At 35.0% G+C, this 18,123-nt stretch overlaps 1 protein-coding gene across 1 annotated transcript in view; it reads left to right on the forward strand.

Annotated features, from left to right (window-relative positions):
• STPG2 (sperm tail PG-rich repeat containing 2) overlaps positions 1 to 18,123 on the forward strand; it is a 352,190-nt gene that overhangs the window by 66,984 nt on the left and 267,083 nt on the right. Inside the window, exon 4 of the mRNA XM_071215533.1 lies at positions 7,731 to 7,823. Coding sequence (XP_071071634.1) covers positions 7,731 to 7,823 — 93 coding nt within the window. The remainder of the gene's footprint in view (positions 1 to 7,730; positions 7,824 to 18,123) is intronic.

Consider the following 18,123-nt stretch of genomic DNA (forward strand, 5'->3'; position numbering starts at 1 on the left):
ATGCAGGACTTTCTTCTGCCATTTTGCTTTTTAGTCTTTGTCTTATATCATTTTTTGTCCCTCAATTCCTCCATTAATGCCTACGTTCATATTTATTTGATTTTTTGATATTGAGTATCTTTCCTGTTCTACCTGGATATGTTTTTCATATATTTTCCTTGTGCTTATCTTATCATAGGATTAAAATTTAACCTTCTAAATATACACCAGTCATATTTGGTTTGATACTTTCAATAGCCTACATATAACTTTCACTACACCACTCTGCCCCCTTGTTTTTTTTTTGTATTTTTACCACTTACATCTTTGTGCATTGATTTATCATTACTTTTTATGTCTTTGCATTTAGCACGTCTAGGAAGTAAGTAGTGGAGTTACATACCAAACAATACATTACAATAATACTGATATTTATAATTACTCAAATGGTTTTCTTTGCTGTTGGTCTTTATTTCTTTATGCCACTTTGAACCACTGTCTACTGTTCCTAAGACTTAAGTCTCCTCTGCCAATGCCTTTCCCAGGGCAGTTTGGAGAAAAGGCTGCACTCAGAACCAGACCCCCAGAGATCCGAAGTCCTTATTCAAAAGCTGCCATTAGTGATTGGCCGTGCCTATCCTTGGTCTTGGGGAAGAGGATTTTTTATGTACCTTTCTATCACCAGCAAACTAGCTGGAGTCTGGACCCCACGATGGCCTGACATGAGTGTGGGGGATAGGCACCGGTAACCGCAACGAAGAGACCATAGTTTACTGATCTTTTACTGAGCCTCAGACTTCTGCTCTTCCCTGGATGCCGTCCAGTGTTCTTCTGGCCTTTGGCCTTTCCAAACAGTTGTTCAGACAGTACCTGCCTGTTTGGTAGTTGTTCTGGTGTAGGGACTGACTTCTAGATCTCCCTACTCTTCCATCGTCCCACAGTCCTCTCTAGAGTATGATCTTAAGATGAAAACAACAGCAGCTGCAATAAATATTTAAACATACCAGAAAAAAATATGATTAAGAACTTAAAGATGGGAATTATTATGTAACTACTTTGAAATATGATGCCTTGCATTAGTGATGCATTGGCTCTTTGATGTTCCATTACATAAAAAATTTTCTATATGATTAATTTTATATATTTTTGTACAAAGTTTTCTTAATTTGTTTTGTTTCTAATATTTATTGAGATTTATTTTTCAAAGATTTGTGTTCTATGTAAATATCCAAAAAATGCCTATTTCCTGTGTGTGCATCTATTTTTATTTTCTCATTGTTAAGAGCAATTGTCCATGAATGTTCTTTATCTTTTTAAGGATGTGTATATTGAAAAAAGCCCTGGAAAATAGATATAGTGTCTCTTTCCCAAGCAATGCGCAGATGTGCTTACTACTTTTATAAAAGATTCAGCTTCCCTAAGCTCAGGGTAAAAACACCCATTGCAAATGCAGGAGTTCATCTTTCCCCCACATACTTTGAATCTGTAGGACTTGAGGAGAAGAAGGACTGATATAAACATGCTGATGTTCATGCTCTTTGATATGCCATCAGTAATAAAGTCCTTTGTCTCTGACTCAGAAGTCCTGTGTCTTCTGCCAGAATCCATAAAACCGTGAGAAGTTAACTTTTGTTTTTTTTAGGAAGTACCAGGGATTGAACTCAGTACCTCATACATGGCAAGCAGGCACTCAAACACTGAGCTACATTCACTTCCCAATGAGAGTTGGTTTTTTCATTTGTTTGTTTGTTTTTAGTAGGTACTGGGAATCAAACCCAGGGACCTTGTACATGAGAAGCAAGTGCTCAACCACTTGAACTACATCTACTCCCTACAAGTTAACTTTTTAGCTTGAACTATGCTAAAATCTCAAGACTCAGGTTCATTTCAGTCCTTGCCATCCTTATATTATTAACTTACGAACATTTCCTTTTATTATTTATTGCTCCCACAGGCTCCTAGAGTGCATCTGTGAGCCTTTTTGAAACAGCTCTCTTGTATATGTCAATTTAATTTATTTTCTATGAAATCTATCTATTTGTTATTGATATTCTAAAATAAGAATAAGTTTATCATGCCTATACACACTCTGAAGCACATAATTTTTTTCTAGCTTGTGAGATTTTCTTTATTTCTAAGTTTTCATTTTCAATGTCTTTGTCATTAACTTTTGTCTTTTTTCTTTAACTTAAGTTCATACAATCTGATATGAGTATATTTTAAACACATAATAAAAGTTAGCAGTTTTTAGACCATTCCTGCTATATTTAGTATAATTAATTATTTCATATAACTCTCCAGGAAAACTTGGAATTACGACAGTACTTGCCTACTTTAAAAGATACTAAAATTTCCATTATTTTGAGTAATGTGATATTTAGATAAAAATAATTATTAAAATTTTAAAGAACTGTATCATTATAAGGGAAAATTATAAGAAAATAAAACATCCTCATTATAAATAGTCTTTAGTCTCCATTTCAGATATTGAGACAATATAGCCCAGCAATTCTGATTATGGCCTCTGGAGTAAGAGTTCCTGAATATATTTTCTTGCTCTGGCACTGACACTGGACAAATTATTTGAACTCTGTTCCTCAGCAAATAGAAGTGAACATACCTCAAAGGATTTATTTGGAATATTAAACAAATCATTACATGTAAAATAATTTGGTTTCTGGCACATAGTAAGCTATTATTATTGAAGGCTAAAAACTACCTATAGCTATAACTCATACTTTGGTAGTTTAAAATTCAACAAAACCTAAGATAAAGAGTATAAGATACACTCTAAAGATGCTTGATTTTTAAAATAGAGCCTGGAAGACTTTGTATTTAACTGTGGTACTGATTAATTTTTATTTAATGTGATTATTTATACATTTTTGTGCATATATATATACTGCTTGTTTTTTGTTCTATTTTCTCTTTACTTACCTTCTTTGTTTTAGGATTCAAATGTTTTAATTTATTCTATTTTATCTACCTCTATTACATTTTTATTCATGCATAATTTAACTATTTTTATGGTTACTTTATAAATTATAGTATGCATTCTTTACTTACTAGAGTCTGGTAAAAATGAATGCTAAACTTAGAACATTTTAAACTCCCTTTTACTGCCGCTTTCTTTATTTTATTTTTTTAAAATTTTTATTTTTTATTTATTCCTCTCCCCTTCCCCCCCCAGTTGTCTGCTCTCTATGTCCATTCGCTGTTCTTCTGTGACTGCTTCTATTTTAAAACAAGAATATTGTTCTTTTAAAACAAGAATATTGTTTATTTTATTTTAAAACAAGAATATTGTTTATTTTATTTTTTTAAAATTTTTATTTTTTATTTATTCCTCTCCCCTTCCCCCCCCAGTTGTCTGTTCTCTATGTCCATTGTGTTCTTCTGTGACTGCTTCTATTTTAAAACAAGAATATTGTTTTGTAAGTCAATATTTATTCATATTTGTCAACACATTTAATCTTTCTGTTATGCTTTATTTCTTTCTGCATTTCTTTGTTTCCATCTGGAAAATTTTTTCTTTTGCCTGAAACAGTCCCCTTAGGGTTTCTTCTTGTGCACATTTGTTGATAATGAATTATCCCAGTTTTTGTTTGTCTGAAAATGTATTTTGTCATTTTTGAATGATTATTTTTTGGAGGGTATAGATTTTTTAGATTGATGGATATTTTTGTCTTAGTTTGCCAGTCTGCTATGACTACACAGTGAGTTCGCTTCCACAACAAGAATTTATTGGCTCACCCTTTTGAGGTTAGGAGAAGTTCAAAGTCAAGATATCAGTTACACTTTCTGGTTCCCTCCATTAAGCCTCCCGTAACGTGCATTAAGACCCACCCTGATTCAGTTGACCACAGCTTAACTAAATATAACATCTTCAAGAGGTCCTTTTTACAATGGGTTAACACACATAAGGGATGTGGATTGAGATTTTGTGTTTGTCGGGTTATGTAATTCAACCTACCACAGAGGTCATTGCCTTGTTTTATTTAGGTCTTCTGTACTTTCCAGTGTGAATTAAATTGTCAGGCTTATTTTTCTTTGATAGAAATGTGTCTTTTTCTTTGTCTGTAGTTTTGATATATCTAAAATATGGCTTTGTCTTTCTTGTCTGAGGTTTCCAGAGATTTTGAATCTCTAGTTGATGTCTTTCATCAATTTAAAACAATATGTTTATTTTGTCTTCATATACTTCTTAACCACATCAATTCCTGCCCCTATCTTTCTGTTTATTCTAATAATTTATATGTTAGAACTGTTCAACATTCCCCAAACATCTTTTAAAACTCTTTTGAATTACATATCACTTTTTCTCTTCATGCTTTGACTTGGATATTTTCTAATGAACTTTCAGTTCACTAGTCTTCCTTCTGATTGTGTTTCAAGTGCTATTAAATTAGTCTATTGAGTTCTTAATTCCATGTATTCTATTTTTTTGTTTCTGGAATGTCTATTTAATTCCTTTATATATATATATTACTTTTCAGAAGGTATTCTCCATGTTATCAAATATTTCTTTCTGTTTTTTCCTTGTTTTCTTGAACAAATCAATCACAGTTCTGTTATTGTCTGTTTTTTGTTTGTTTCTGTTGATTTTTGATCATTTGGTTCCATCTTTTGGCATGCCCTTAATTTTTAATACAATACCAGATAGTCTATATAAAAACATTATAGTGATTCAAATAGTATTATCTTCTACTTGAAAAGTTTCACACTTTCCTCTTCAAGGCATTCAGACTTGAAAGGAGTCCAATCACAGACTGTGCTGAATGCAATTTTTCTAGGGCTTAATTTACTTTTATTTTTCCATTTTCTTAAATCCTCTGGGGCTTTCAACTGAGTCTGATGTGTTCAGGGCCCTACTCTCTGGAAAGTTCTGAACTCTAATCTTTAATACCCATGTTTTTCAGTGTTTCTGGTTTAGATAGTTAGCCTTGCCCCACCTCTCATTCCCTTGCAGATGTCTTGATTGGGAAACAGGCCATGTGCTTGAGGCTTCTCAAATCTTCAATTAAGTCATTATGGCCTTTATTAGTCAGCCAAAGGGGTGCTGATGCAAAGTATCAGAAATCTGTTGGTTTTTATCAAGGGTATTTATTTGGGGTAGAAGGTTATACTTACAAGGTCCTAAAGAGCCCAACTTAAGGTACCATAAGAATTACTTTCTCACCAAATATCTAATGCCATGTGTTGAAGTAAGATGATGGACGATGTCTGCAGGGTCCAGCCTTCCTCTTTCCTCTTAAGGCTCCATGTGCTCAGCTTCTTCCTATCTCAGCTGCAGGCTGACCTAAGGCTCATCTCTCAGGACTTCTCAGCTGCTCTGGTCTCTTCACAAGGTCAGCAGGAAACTATAATGTGAATGTCTCATCTCTCCCTGGGACTCAGGTGTCAAAATCAAGTTCTCTCCTCTGCTGTACCTTTTTCTGTGTATCTGCTTCTCTGTGTTCTTGACTGAGCATCTATTTATATAGCCCACCAAGGGGACAGGGACTCAACCCTGCATGCCCTAATGATGTGGTCGAATCAAAGCCCTAATCTTTTTTTTTAAAGATTTATTTATTTACTTTATTTATCCCCTGTCCCCCAGAGGGTTCTCTTATCTGTCTGCTCATTGTTTGCTCTCCTTCTCCAGGAGGCACTGGGAACCTAACCCAGGGCTTCCCACATGAGAGGCAAGTTCCCAATAGTCTGAGTCACATCTGTTTCCTGTGGGCTGCAGTGTTTGCTGGCTTGTGGCATCTGCTCATTGCAGTGGGAGCAGCATCTAGCTCATTGTGGCGGGGCAGCATCTGCTCACCTTCTTTTAGGAATCATTGGGACCCAAACCTGGGATCTTCTGTGTGGTAGACGGGCACCCAACTGGTTGAGCCACATCTGTGTCCCTCAAAGCCCTAATCTTGATTTAATAAGGTAAAAGTGAAACCTCTTACTTTAATACAATCAAAGGGATATCATGCCCAGGGGAACATACCAGTTTACAAACATAATATCTCTTTTCTGAATTCATAAATAATATCAAATTGCCACATGGCCCAAGAAGACCACAATAAGCTTGTTTCCCAGTTCCTAAGCAGCAGCCTTCTGCCAGCCCTAAACAAGCCTTTGATTCTTACCCTGCTGCCTTTTATCAGCAAATGATCCCAGGGAAAATGCAGCTGTAGATTGATAGCCCACCTCTCAGAGGTTTTACCCATTATAGAATTTTATTCCTTGTTGTATATGCTTCTTCCTTATTTCTAGGAGGCCTTTAAACATAGGGTTTTATTGTATTTTATGTCTTTTTTTTCCTTCTTGTTCTAGGTAGTAATGTCTTCTGAAAATTACTCATTCCTTGTAAAGCAAAGGCTAACTAGCCTCAGTACATTCCACCTCCTAAACAGAAACAATTGCAGAATGTTTTGAAATTTCTCATGTCATAATTTCTAGTACCACCTACATGACAATAATAAAATTACTATAAAAGTAAATTATTTTTCAGGGGAGCAAGTGTAGCTCAAATCGTTGAGTGCTTGCTTCCCATATATGAGTTCCAAGCTTTGATCCCCAGTACCTCCTAAAAACAAACAAACAAATGAAAAAAAAAACCTCAACTTTCATTGGGGAGTGAATGTAGCTCAGTGGTTGAGCACCTAATTCTGACGTATGAGGTCCTGTGTTCAATCCCTGGTACTTCCTAAAAAGAAAAAAAGTGAATTATCAGGTGCTCCATTCTTGAAGGTTTTCACATTTTCACAAGATATGACTGTGATTGCTTGGTCTGCTTTTGAAAGTAATGAGTCTACTATTTTCTATTTGAGTGACTAGGAATTATATCATGAGGAAAAGAGTGGAGAAGTAAAAACTTTAGTGTTTAGGGTAGCGCATCAGATAGTTTCAGTGATACAGTGTGTGAGGAATGGATTTTTGGAAGATTAATATTGTAAAAACTATGAACAAAGGTAGAGATATAACTAGTTTTCTATTATGTTTCAAGTTCTGAAATAAAGACAGTGAAGTATGAAAAAATGGGAAAATAAATCCTTAGCCCTTTTATATATATACAAAGAATATTGCTGCTGCTTATATATTTTAAACTATTAAAAACATAGAAATGACTAAATTATGTTATATATCAGGAGTACAATATCACAAGAATTAGTTAATTGCTAATAAATTTTCAGATTACAAGTACCAGCCTCCTCTAGGCTATTAAGTCACATATTCAATGCATACAAGGCATTTTGCTATTTAAGATAATATACATCATTTTGCTTAGAAATTTTATTAATCCAGAATTTCATTATATTCAAGTTAAATTAAAATTATATTTTTATTTCTTATATTAATAATCAGGTATTAACTAATATTGTATAATTTACCAAATATCTTACACCCCTCTTTGTTGGGATCACAAATCTGTTGGTATCAAAACAGAACAAAAATTCATGTCAGAATTTGACATTAGAATATAGCTAATAACTCACCCACAGTATGTTTGAATAATGTATGCAGATCCATAGCACTTAACAAGAGGATCATAGAATTAACTTTTTTCCATTTTAATATCTCACTAATGTAAAGGCTTTTACTTCCTTATCCTATTTTAAAAATTAAACTTCTTTATGATCTTTGTTTAATGGTAGAGCAATATTGATGAACTTTACTGCAGACTTATTATTTGTAGTGCCTCTTATATTGACAAAAATAAATGACATATTGTTTTTCTCTTGTGCTTTGAACATGCTTTTTGGAATTCACAGGTCAATGAAATTTCTGATGAGCTACCTAACTTGACTAACCGTTATGCAGCTTTCTTGTCAAGAATGGACAGAACTACTAAATTATTGGATATGGTAAGAAGACTCCTCTATATTCAAACCTATTTGTGATCTAGGAATTATGGAAAACTGTGTAACATAAATATTATATTAGGACCTGAGAAAGGAACACCAGTAGCCTGCTGTGACATCTTTGATGATTCTGATATTTCCATATTTTTAGTTTCAACAAAATTCTTGAATCTACCAGAAGTCCAGTATTGTTCTCTAAGAGAATATTGCATGTAATATCCCCTGTTGGGTCATTCTTAGGCTATATACTTTGGGTTCAACTCAGTTTATTCAAAGTGTAAATTTTTTCCCTTTTCAACTTGAATCCATTTTGATACTTATGGAGTGTTTGAGATCTCTTCATTCTTACTGATTGGTATTTTAAGTTGTGCTGACATGAATTTTTCTGACTGAATTTACATTTTTTGTAAGTAAAATGTAATTGTTGAGCAAATTGAAAAAAGTAAAGTGGATAAAATTTTAAAAATGAATGCTTGACTAGTTCATTCAGATTCAATTTAGTACAAGACCAAAGTAAAATTAACAGAACATTGGAGCCAATAATGATATCACAGTGTAGTTTTTTGTATACAAGGGATTGCTCAATCAATTTTTATATAAATGTAACCACTTTTACAAAGTATAATTAATAGCATATCACCTAAACAGGATTATCAACCAGGTTTTAAAATGTAGCCCATCAATCAGAGCACTAGAAATGTTTGGTGAAATAAAATTCTGAAAGGTGAGATAATGCCAAAAATTGATGAGATAATATTTCCAATGGTAAAATAACTGGTATACTCTAGTTAATATTAGTTGTGAATGACTAGGAAATGAGAGGTGTTAGATTAATTTGTTGAGACCCTTTCAGTAATGAACGTATTTGTTTTTAGAGGCATTAATAGATTTCAAATCTAAGATATGAAGTAAAAATTAGGAGTCGATTCTACAAGATTGTTTGTATTCACAAATTCAAAAGGTAGTTTAAAACATCTAGCAATCATTTTTGACATGTAGTAACGTTCAGAATTGTTTTTTAAAAAGTGTTTCAAGAGATCATTTCTTCACTTTGAGAAATTTTATGGTTAGGTTGTGTTTCTTAATTAAGACATTGTTATAGATACCTCAGGACCTACTATGTGGTGTGGCATAAGTAATTTATTATTTATATAGTCCTTTAAAGCTTGGGAATATTTAGAATGGATTCAGAGTTATGTATATGATAATATTACAGCTAAGAAGAATAAAAAAGCAGTGCATTTCTCCAAAGAATGCATTTTCTGAAGAAACCATGGAATGTATATGTCTATGTTATAATTCATATTGATCCTAAAAAATAATGGTGGAGATAAAGGAAGATGACTTGCTTCACCAATTCGCTTTTACCTAATTTACATCCTACTCTTTTAAAATTTTTTCTTCTTTGGATCTGAAAACTCCTTTTTTAGTGTAGGTTTTGTTTTTTTTTTTTGGCATGAAACACTTGTAATTAAAAATACTGGGTGGGATTTGATTACCCAAGAGGGCAAATAGTTTAGTTACATACAAAACCTTGTTTTTTTGTACCTCTTCTGCAAATGAGAATGCCCTTCTAATAGATGTAAAATATGACTGTTGTAGTGGTTTGAAACTGTATGTACCCGCAGAAAAATGTGTTTTTAAAGTTAATCCATGTGCATGAGCCCATTATAAGTAGGACATTTTGATGAAGTTCATTCAGTTAAGATGTAGCCTATCTCAGTCAGACTGGGTCTTGATCCTATTACTGGAATCCTTTATAAATGGAATGAATTCAGAAAGTCAGAGGAGGCAAGAAGCTGACACTGAAAGAGAAGGCAGTCACCACCAAGTGCCTTGCCATGTGACAAAGGAGCCAAAGATTGCTGGCAAGCAGACTCAGATTGCCACAGTTTTCAGGGAGAAAGCATTGCTTTGGTGATGCCTTGATTTAGACTTTCTTTTGGTCTCAAGCTCAAAAGCTAATAAATTCCCTTGTTTAAACCAACCTATTTCATGGTATTTGCTTGAGCAGCCTAGGAAACGAAAACTGGTGTAAAATATGTATATAATTAAAAATACAAGTTATTGATCACAAAACTAAATTGAAATCATTTCTCATACCTATGAAATAATGGAATTAATGTTATAATTTTCACTTCAAGTAACAAAAGAAAATTTATCTCAAACATATTTAAAATGTAATATATGTATATCCTGCATATATAATAATTTTCAAAGTTGTACTTCACATGAAAGAATTAAAAAAATAGGTTTCTGGTTTGATATGAAATACTGAGTGTTTATGTTCCCAATGAAATAAAATTTTTTTGAAGAACCACAATATAAGCTTTAGTTGAAGATAAAAAGTTGAAGATAAAAAGAGACTGAAAATATGATAAATGCAGAATACAAGCCAGCTCTCTGTTTATTAGGCATTCCAGAAGCAGAGCACTGAGATAATAATTTGTAGTAAATTATGTGAAAAAAATAGAAAATTATCCTGAGCTGAGTAAAGATATATCTTTAATTGGAATATCCCAAAAAAATGCCCAGGATGAATTTTTAAAGACCTGAATCTAGATACATTCTTTTGAATTTTCAGAACATAGAAATAAAGAAAATACTGTTGAAGTTTCAATGGAGAAAAATTATTGTGCCACCTTCAAAGGTATGAGAAACATGCTGATAGCCCAAACTCCTACATTGTAACATTTTAGAGCTAGGAGATGACAGAGTAATGTTTTCTCAAATTGCTGAGAAATTTTTCTAGAGACCTGCTTCTAGACAAAAAATTTCAACCAAGTGAATCAAGAAAATCATGCTCTGATATACAAAAGCTCATAAAATTTTATACCCATATGTCCCATATATGGAGGTGCTCCAGCAAAACAAAAAATAGGACACATTATGGCATGAATACAAAGGAGAATAAAAATTGAACATTTTCTGGAAGAAGTAAAGACAAGTGAAAAGAAATTAAAAGAGAAAGCATTTAGGATATGTATTAGGCATTATTCAAGAGGTAGGGGTTCGGCAAAATAGAATTTTATTAACTTCTCTATGTGTTTGACTACACCGTTAGGCTCTGTAAAGAATAATCATGGTACTCTAAATGGCTTTCAAACTGGTTGGGTTTAAATAAATGTATGCAAATCACAAAGCAGGGAGGTTGAAACCTGAATTTGAGGCCTGTTCCAGGCTTGCTTACATCATTGGTGAACCCTGGGGAGATTAGGCATCTAGGAGTATAGGTGAGATAAACAAAGACTTGACTGTAGAAATCCTGGGAATGATGAAGTATGGGCTCTACTTTATACCTGAAAGTCTGGGAGGGTGCTAGAATAATATCTCCCCTTCTCCATACTACCGTGGCCACTGCAGATTAGAAATGCTATTATGATATGTTTAGATAGGTAGGATCTGTGTTAGGATCTTATCAGGAAACAGAAACCACACTAGTCATTTTAACAGAGATGATGTAAGATAAGGAATTGTGGATGTTGGAAAACTGAAAAGGTAAAGAGGGAACCCTAATTACTATGGAGTTTGTAACACAGAATTGCCACCATCCTCAGGTCTTAGGGAACAGAAAAATAGGTTGGAATTATTAAAACTTAGAAGGTTGGAGAAATTATGCAGAACAGGAATTCAGACTTCTGAAGAGAGGTAAAAAGCTCAGCTGGTACTAGTTTCTCAGAAATTTAAAAGGGGAGCCCTATGGAGCTGGGACACATAATGAGAATATCTTAGAAATGGATTTCAGTTGAGGTATTCTGTAGGAGTCAAAGTGATTCTGACTAAAAAGTGTATTCTATTATCAACATTTTCTTTTTTAGAATTTATTGCTCATTGGATATTTGTAAAAATCTCTTAGATTCTTGCATAGTTTGTAGAATTTGTTTTGTTGGTTGCTTAGTCTATTTGTTGGCATCTTATCATTCACCTAACTGTTGGTGGAGGAGAACACATTATCATAAATTTTCTTACTGCAGGCACATCAATGTAAGTGAACTCTTTTAGGCAAATTATTTCTGGCACACTAAAGAGTGAATTGATCACAGTGCACTTTTATACTTCCTGTGCTTCCATTTTAAAGTCTTTACAAATTTTTCATTTAATTGTTTAACTTCATTAGTTCAGAAAATGGGCTTGATAAACAAAGAGGTAGAACAAATACTGCTGAATATAATCCTCATCAAGGAAGATAAAGAATGGTGAGAGCAACTACTGAGCAAGTACACCGTGATAAGTCAGAAGAACCTACACTTTGATTGGGTCTATTGCTAATCAGTACTTATAGGTTGTTAGGAGATTACAATTCTTCAGCTCTTGATTAGGGCCCAAACTACAATTTTAGTTATTTTTAGTGCCCTGCATGTATCTGTGAAGTAAGCAATAGATTCATGAAGAAATGATCTTATCTTTATTCTGTCGTTGATAAAAATGAAAAAAAAAATTCACTTTCATGTGTTTTGAGAATGAAATCTGTCCTAACTCTGAAGGGACCATATTCATTTAAATGAACAAGAGCAAAATGATGCATATTTTACATAACCTCTGAGATTTAAATTATGCAACATCTGTGGTATGCCAATCTGATTCCTATATTTTTTAATCAACCAATTATTCTTTTGTAGCTTATGAGGGGGCTAAAAAGGGGGAAATATGTTAAAAGTAATATGGAGATGATGAGTCAAACACCTTTAACTCTATCATACAAGTTTCTTGATGCCAATTTGACTACATATGCCACATCTACATATGGTATACTGATGACATTAATATCATTAGAATTTCTTTATAACAAATTCATGACCATTGAAACATGACATTTAGAAATATGACTTCAAATGTCTAATTATTTACCTAAGATGCACGTGTTTTAAAGTGTTAACTGTGCTTCAGTGTACTTAATAAGTCATATATTTTCATAATTACTTTCACTGATGAAGAAAGCTGTAGCTTGCAGTGCTGGATTCATTTACAGAAATCTGATGTCACTGACATCAGTCATCCTTTTGCTATTCAGAATATTAAATTTGAGCATCTGTTCCTCATTATACACAAAAGAATGTACTAATAGTCCTTCTGTTTGGGATTTCTAGGGGCAGAGAAAAGTTCCATTATATCATTACAAATACCTGGGAGAGAAAGGTATTTTTCATTACGTAAGTTTAAAATGTAGTTATACCCACACAAGTACATGGAGAATAAATATGTAAAGCTATAGAAGATACATAAGTTAAAATGATATCAGTTGGAAAATAGAAAAATAGTGGAAAGAAGGAAAGTAAAAATGGTCAGAGGTGTGAGTGGAGTGTAGAGGAGTATAGAGAAGAGAGATTATGGGAAGAAGTACTCACGTAAAATTTGAGAAGGTACCCAATGACATAGGAAAAATAAATAAAGCAGAAACATGTTGGAAAAATTGCATCTGAATTCAGTTGCTTCTTTGGGAAGGAGCTGCTGCTTCTGGGATGAAGAAGCAGACCGACATAAAGGAGCAATTAACCTTCTTCCAGCAACCTTTCAGACACCCTCTAGCACCTGCTGTTGGCAAGCCTATCAGGAAAACATCTGGAAAAGTAGAAATATGGTTTGCAGATGCCTAGGTTTGGAGCTGAGAGACAATAACTTATTATCTGCTACATTAACCCTTTTGGCTACTCAGTATCCATATGCATCTTTCTATACATGATTGAACTTCTGTATACATCCTAGACAGATCTTCCTAGACAGATGCAACATCCTTTGTACAACAAAAGTGTACTGACTCTCTCCAAAATGAAGAGACTTAAGTTCTCAGTAGTCATTGTCTTCCTTTCTGGGCAAAGAGTTATATCCTTGTAAATAATGTTACCTAAATTATAAATTATTAGTAATTTAGAATTGTTAATTTTTACCTAAATATTATTTTAAATTGTTAATCTCTTCTAAAGCATTTACACACAAACACACACACAAGCACACATACATCAAATAAGGAAGATAATATGCATAGCTGCCACAGTCTTTGTTTCTTAACTGGTCCAAGCTTCTAGCTGATATTTCTAATTTCCTTCCTCCACCATTGTCTCCATGTTCCTGTGTCCTCAGCCAGGATATCAGCTCTTCAGTGTTCTTTATCTGATGGTAGACTCAAACCTTCAGTTTTTTGTTTTTTGTTTAAATTAATTTATTGAAATATATCACCCACATACAAACATACATAAACAATAAGTGTATAGTAGTAGTCATGAACTTACAAAACAAACATATAACACCATACAGAACTCTCATAACTCACCCTACCACCCACACCTTACATTGTTGTTAAACCTTTTTAACTAATGACTAAAGACCATTTTCAAAACATTACTACTAACCAAAGTATTTTCCCCCAACCCTCCATATTATTATTATCTTTGTCATTTATATAGGAACATACATAAACAATTAAGTGTATAGTAAAAGTTGTGAACTTAAAAAGCAAATATGCATAACTTCATAGAGGGGTCACATACATCAACCCTCCACTAACACCTTGCATTGTCATGAGATGTTTGTTACAAATTATGAAAGAATATTGTCAAAATCTTACTACTAATTATAATCTTTATCTTACATTTGTTGTGTTTTACCCAATATAACATATTATTTAAATTTTTTTTTTTATGACAGAAGCTGTAAACTTATAAAACAATCTTGCACATATGCAGAATTCCCAAGCAACACCCCTCTATCAACACACCACACTGTGGTGGAAATTTTGTTACAGATAAGATAATATCTGGAAGCGGGCTTGGCCCAGTGATTAGGGCATCTGTCTACCACATGGGAGGTCCGCGATTCAAACCCCGGGCCTCCTTGACCCATGTGGAGCTGATACACGCTAGGAGTGCTGTGCCACGCAGGGTGTCCCCGCATAGGGGAGCTCCGTGCGCAAGGTGTGCGCTCAGTAAGGAGAGCTGCCCAGCGCGAAAGAAAGTGCAGCCTGCCCAAGAATGGCACTGCCCACAAGGAGAGCTGACACAACAAGATGACGCAGCAAAAAGAAACACAGATTCCCGTGCCGCTGACAACAACAGAACAAAATAAGAACACGCAGCAGATGGACACAGAGAACAGACAACTGGGGCAGGAGGGGTGGAAAGAGGAGAGAAATAAAATAAATAAATAAATCTTAAAAAAAAAAAAGAAACAGACCCTCACATGTATGGTCAAGTGATTTTGACTAGCCTGTCAAACGCGCACAGCTCCAGAAGAACAGTCCATTCAGCAAAATGGTGCTGAAAGAACTGGATATCTATAGCTAAAGAAGGAAAGAGGACCTCTATCTCACACCTTATCCAAAAATTAACTCAAATGGATCAAAACCTAAAAATAAAAGCAAGAACCATAAAACTTCTAGAAGAAATTATAGGAAAATATCTTCAAGATCTGGTGGAAGATGGTGGATTCTTAAAGGAGATAAGAGAAGAACTGAGATGGACTACTGATGTTTAATGTATACAGAAGTTTTAATTAGATTTACTGTAAAAGTGTGGAAATGTATAGAATGAATGGTAACAAGTAGTGAGTAATAGCTCTTTAATAAATGGGGATGTGGCTAAAAATGGTAGTCTACAGATGTAAAGGCCAATTGACAGAATGCTATAGAATAATCTCGGAATTGAATAGCACGGCACTCCTTGCGCGCATCAGCACTGCGCATGGGCCAACTGCACATGGGTCAAGGAGGCCCAGGGTTTGAACCACGGACCTCCCATGTGGTAGATGGATGCCCTAACCACTGGGCCAAGTTTGCTTCCCAAGGAAGGATCTGTTTATGAGCCATCAATTTGGTTCCATTGGTCTATGTGTCTGTCTTTATGCTAGTACTGTGCTGTTTTTTGTTTTTTTGTTTCCTACTGTGCTGTTTTTACCACTATAGCTTGGTAGTATGATTTAAAGTCCAGAGATGAGGGTTTGCTTTCCCTTTTATGATGTTTCTGGTTATTCAGGACCCCTTACCCTTCCAAATAAATGTGATGATTATATTCTCAAAAATTTTTTTTTAATCCTGGTGGAATTTTTATCAGAGTTGCATTGAATCTGTATATCAATTTGAGTAGAATTTCCATCTTAATGATATTTAGTCTTCCAATCCATGAGTATGGAATATTCTTCCAGTTATTTAGGACTTTTTTGATTTCTTTTAACATTGGGTTACATTTTTCTGAATACAAGTGTTTTATGTCATTGGTTAAGTTTATTCATGACTATTTGAGTTTTATCTGTCATATTTTATTTTCACCACTCTTTTTGACTCTTTTTTAGTTACTTTATTGATATAATCTTCATTTCTAGACTCTCTTCCAGGTTTCTCTCTCCTGTCTTTTCTTTTCAGGCTCTAGCACACCCTTTAGTTTTTCCTGAAATTCTGGTCTCTTGCTTAGAAATTCTCTCAATTTCTTTTTATCTGAATATTCTAATCTTGTCCTCATTTTTGAAAGACAGTCTTGCTGGATATAAAATTCTTGGCTGGAAGCTTTCTCTCACAGTATCTTAAATATATCAGACCACTGTCTTCTTGCCTCCATGGTTTCTGGTGAGAAATCAGTACTTAATCTTACTGGGTATCCCTTATATGTTATGCATTGCTTTTCTCTTGCTGTTTTCAGAATTCTCTCTTTGTTTTTGGCATTTGACATTCTGATTAGTATGTGTCTCAGAGTTGGTCTATTTGGATTTTTTCAGATGAGAGGATATTGCGCTTCTTGGACATTGATATCTATGTTCTTCAATAGAGTTGAGAAATTTTCTAACATTATTTCTTTAAATATTCCTTCTGCCCCCTTTCCTTTCTCTTCTGCTTCTGGGACACCCATGACACATGTTTGAACAACTCTGGCTGCCGTTTAGTTCCCTGAGACCTTGTTCAATTTTTTCCATTCTTTTCTTCATCTCTTCTTTTGTATTTTCACTTTCAGAGACCATTTTTTTCAAGCTCAACAATCCTAACTTCTGTCTCCTCAAATCTGCTGCTATTTGATTCCAATTTTTAAAAAATTTTGTTTATTGTGCCTTTCATTCCTGTAAGATCTGCTATTTTTCTGTGCATGCTTTCAGATTCTTCTTTGGCTCATCCAGTGTCTTAATATCCTTAATCTCTTCACCCACTTCATTGTATTCTTAAGGAGACTTGTTTGAACATCTATGAATAGTTGTCTCAACTCCTTTATGTCATTGGATGCTTATCTTGTTCCTTTAACTGGGCTGTAGCTTCCTGTTTCTTGGTGTGGATTGTAATTTTTGATTGGTATCTTGGCATCTGGATTACTAGAGTATTTATTCTGAGTGTAGTTTTTCTATTTAGTTTAGGGCTTCCTGCCCTTTCTCCCTTGCTGGTTGTGCAGTGGGAACCACGGATGTAATTGGTGCTATAAACTGTGGATACTCAAGCTGCCCTCATTGCTCCAGAGACTGACGAAGCATCTCCCAACTTTCTCCTTTCCCAGAGGTAGGGTCAGAGTCATAGTTGCGTGGAATAATCCAAGTCATGCAGGCCTAGACTGTAGTGGCCCAGAGAGACTGATGACGCTTCATGCCCCTTCCTCCCCTGCCTGGGATGTGGATGGAGCTGCAGGTGTGGGCAGTAATCTATGCAGTGCAGGTCCAAGATGACACAGTTGCCCCAGTAGACTTCCGATTATTCAGTTTGTGTCAGCCAAAGGTACACTCAGTTATCGAAATAGACTGGTGCAGCGCTAGCTCACCTCTTTCCTGCCGGAGGTGGGACTGAATCCTAGGCTAGGTCTACAGGTTGATCTGGGTGAAAGAAACTGGTTCCTACTGTCACTGTGATATTTGGTCAGGCTGGCTTCAATACAGGCTGGGGGCAGAGTCAAAATTGTGGCCACTGGCCTCTTTCCCACTTGGACAAATTTACACTGCAGCTGTTTCTAGGGTTATTCCTTAGCCATCTGAATCTACCAATCAATAGCTGAAATAGGCTGCCAACCGTCTCCTCCTCCCCTGTTTTTGGGAAATGGAACTTCCAATTCCAGTCACAGAATAGCTTCTGGGGCAGCTTGCACCACCAGAGTAGGACAATCACCAGCTTCAGCAGCTTGGCTGGCAATTTCCTGGAGAGGCTGGTGCAGGTCCCTGCAGCTTCCTCCGTGTTGGAGGTAGCGCTGGGGCTTAGGCTAGACCTGCAATCTGACCTGGATGGAAAGAAGCTGGTCCCCACCAGCACTGGGATCCTCAGTCCACCCCGCTTCCCTTCGTGCCAGGTGTGGAATTGAGATGGTGGCTCCCGGCCTCTTTCTTACTTGGACTTTAGGTGTTCTCAAGATTG

The sequence above is a fragment of the Dasypus novemcinctus genome, chromosome 1, assembly GCF_030445035.2.
Source record: "Dasypus novemcinctus isolate mDasNov1 chromosome 1, mDasNov1.1.hap2, whole genome shotgun sequence".
NCBI lineage: Eukaryota > Metazoa > Chordata > Mammalia > Cingulata > Dasypodidae > Dasypus > Dasypus novemcinctus.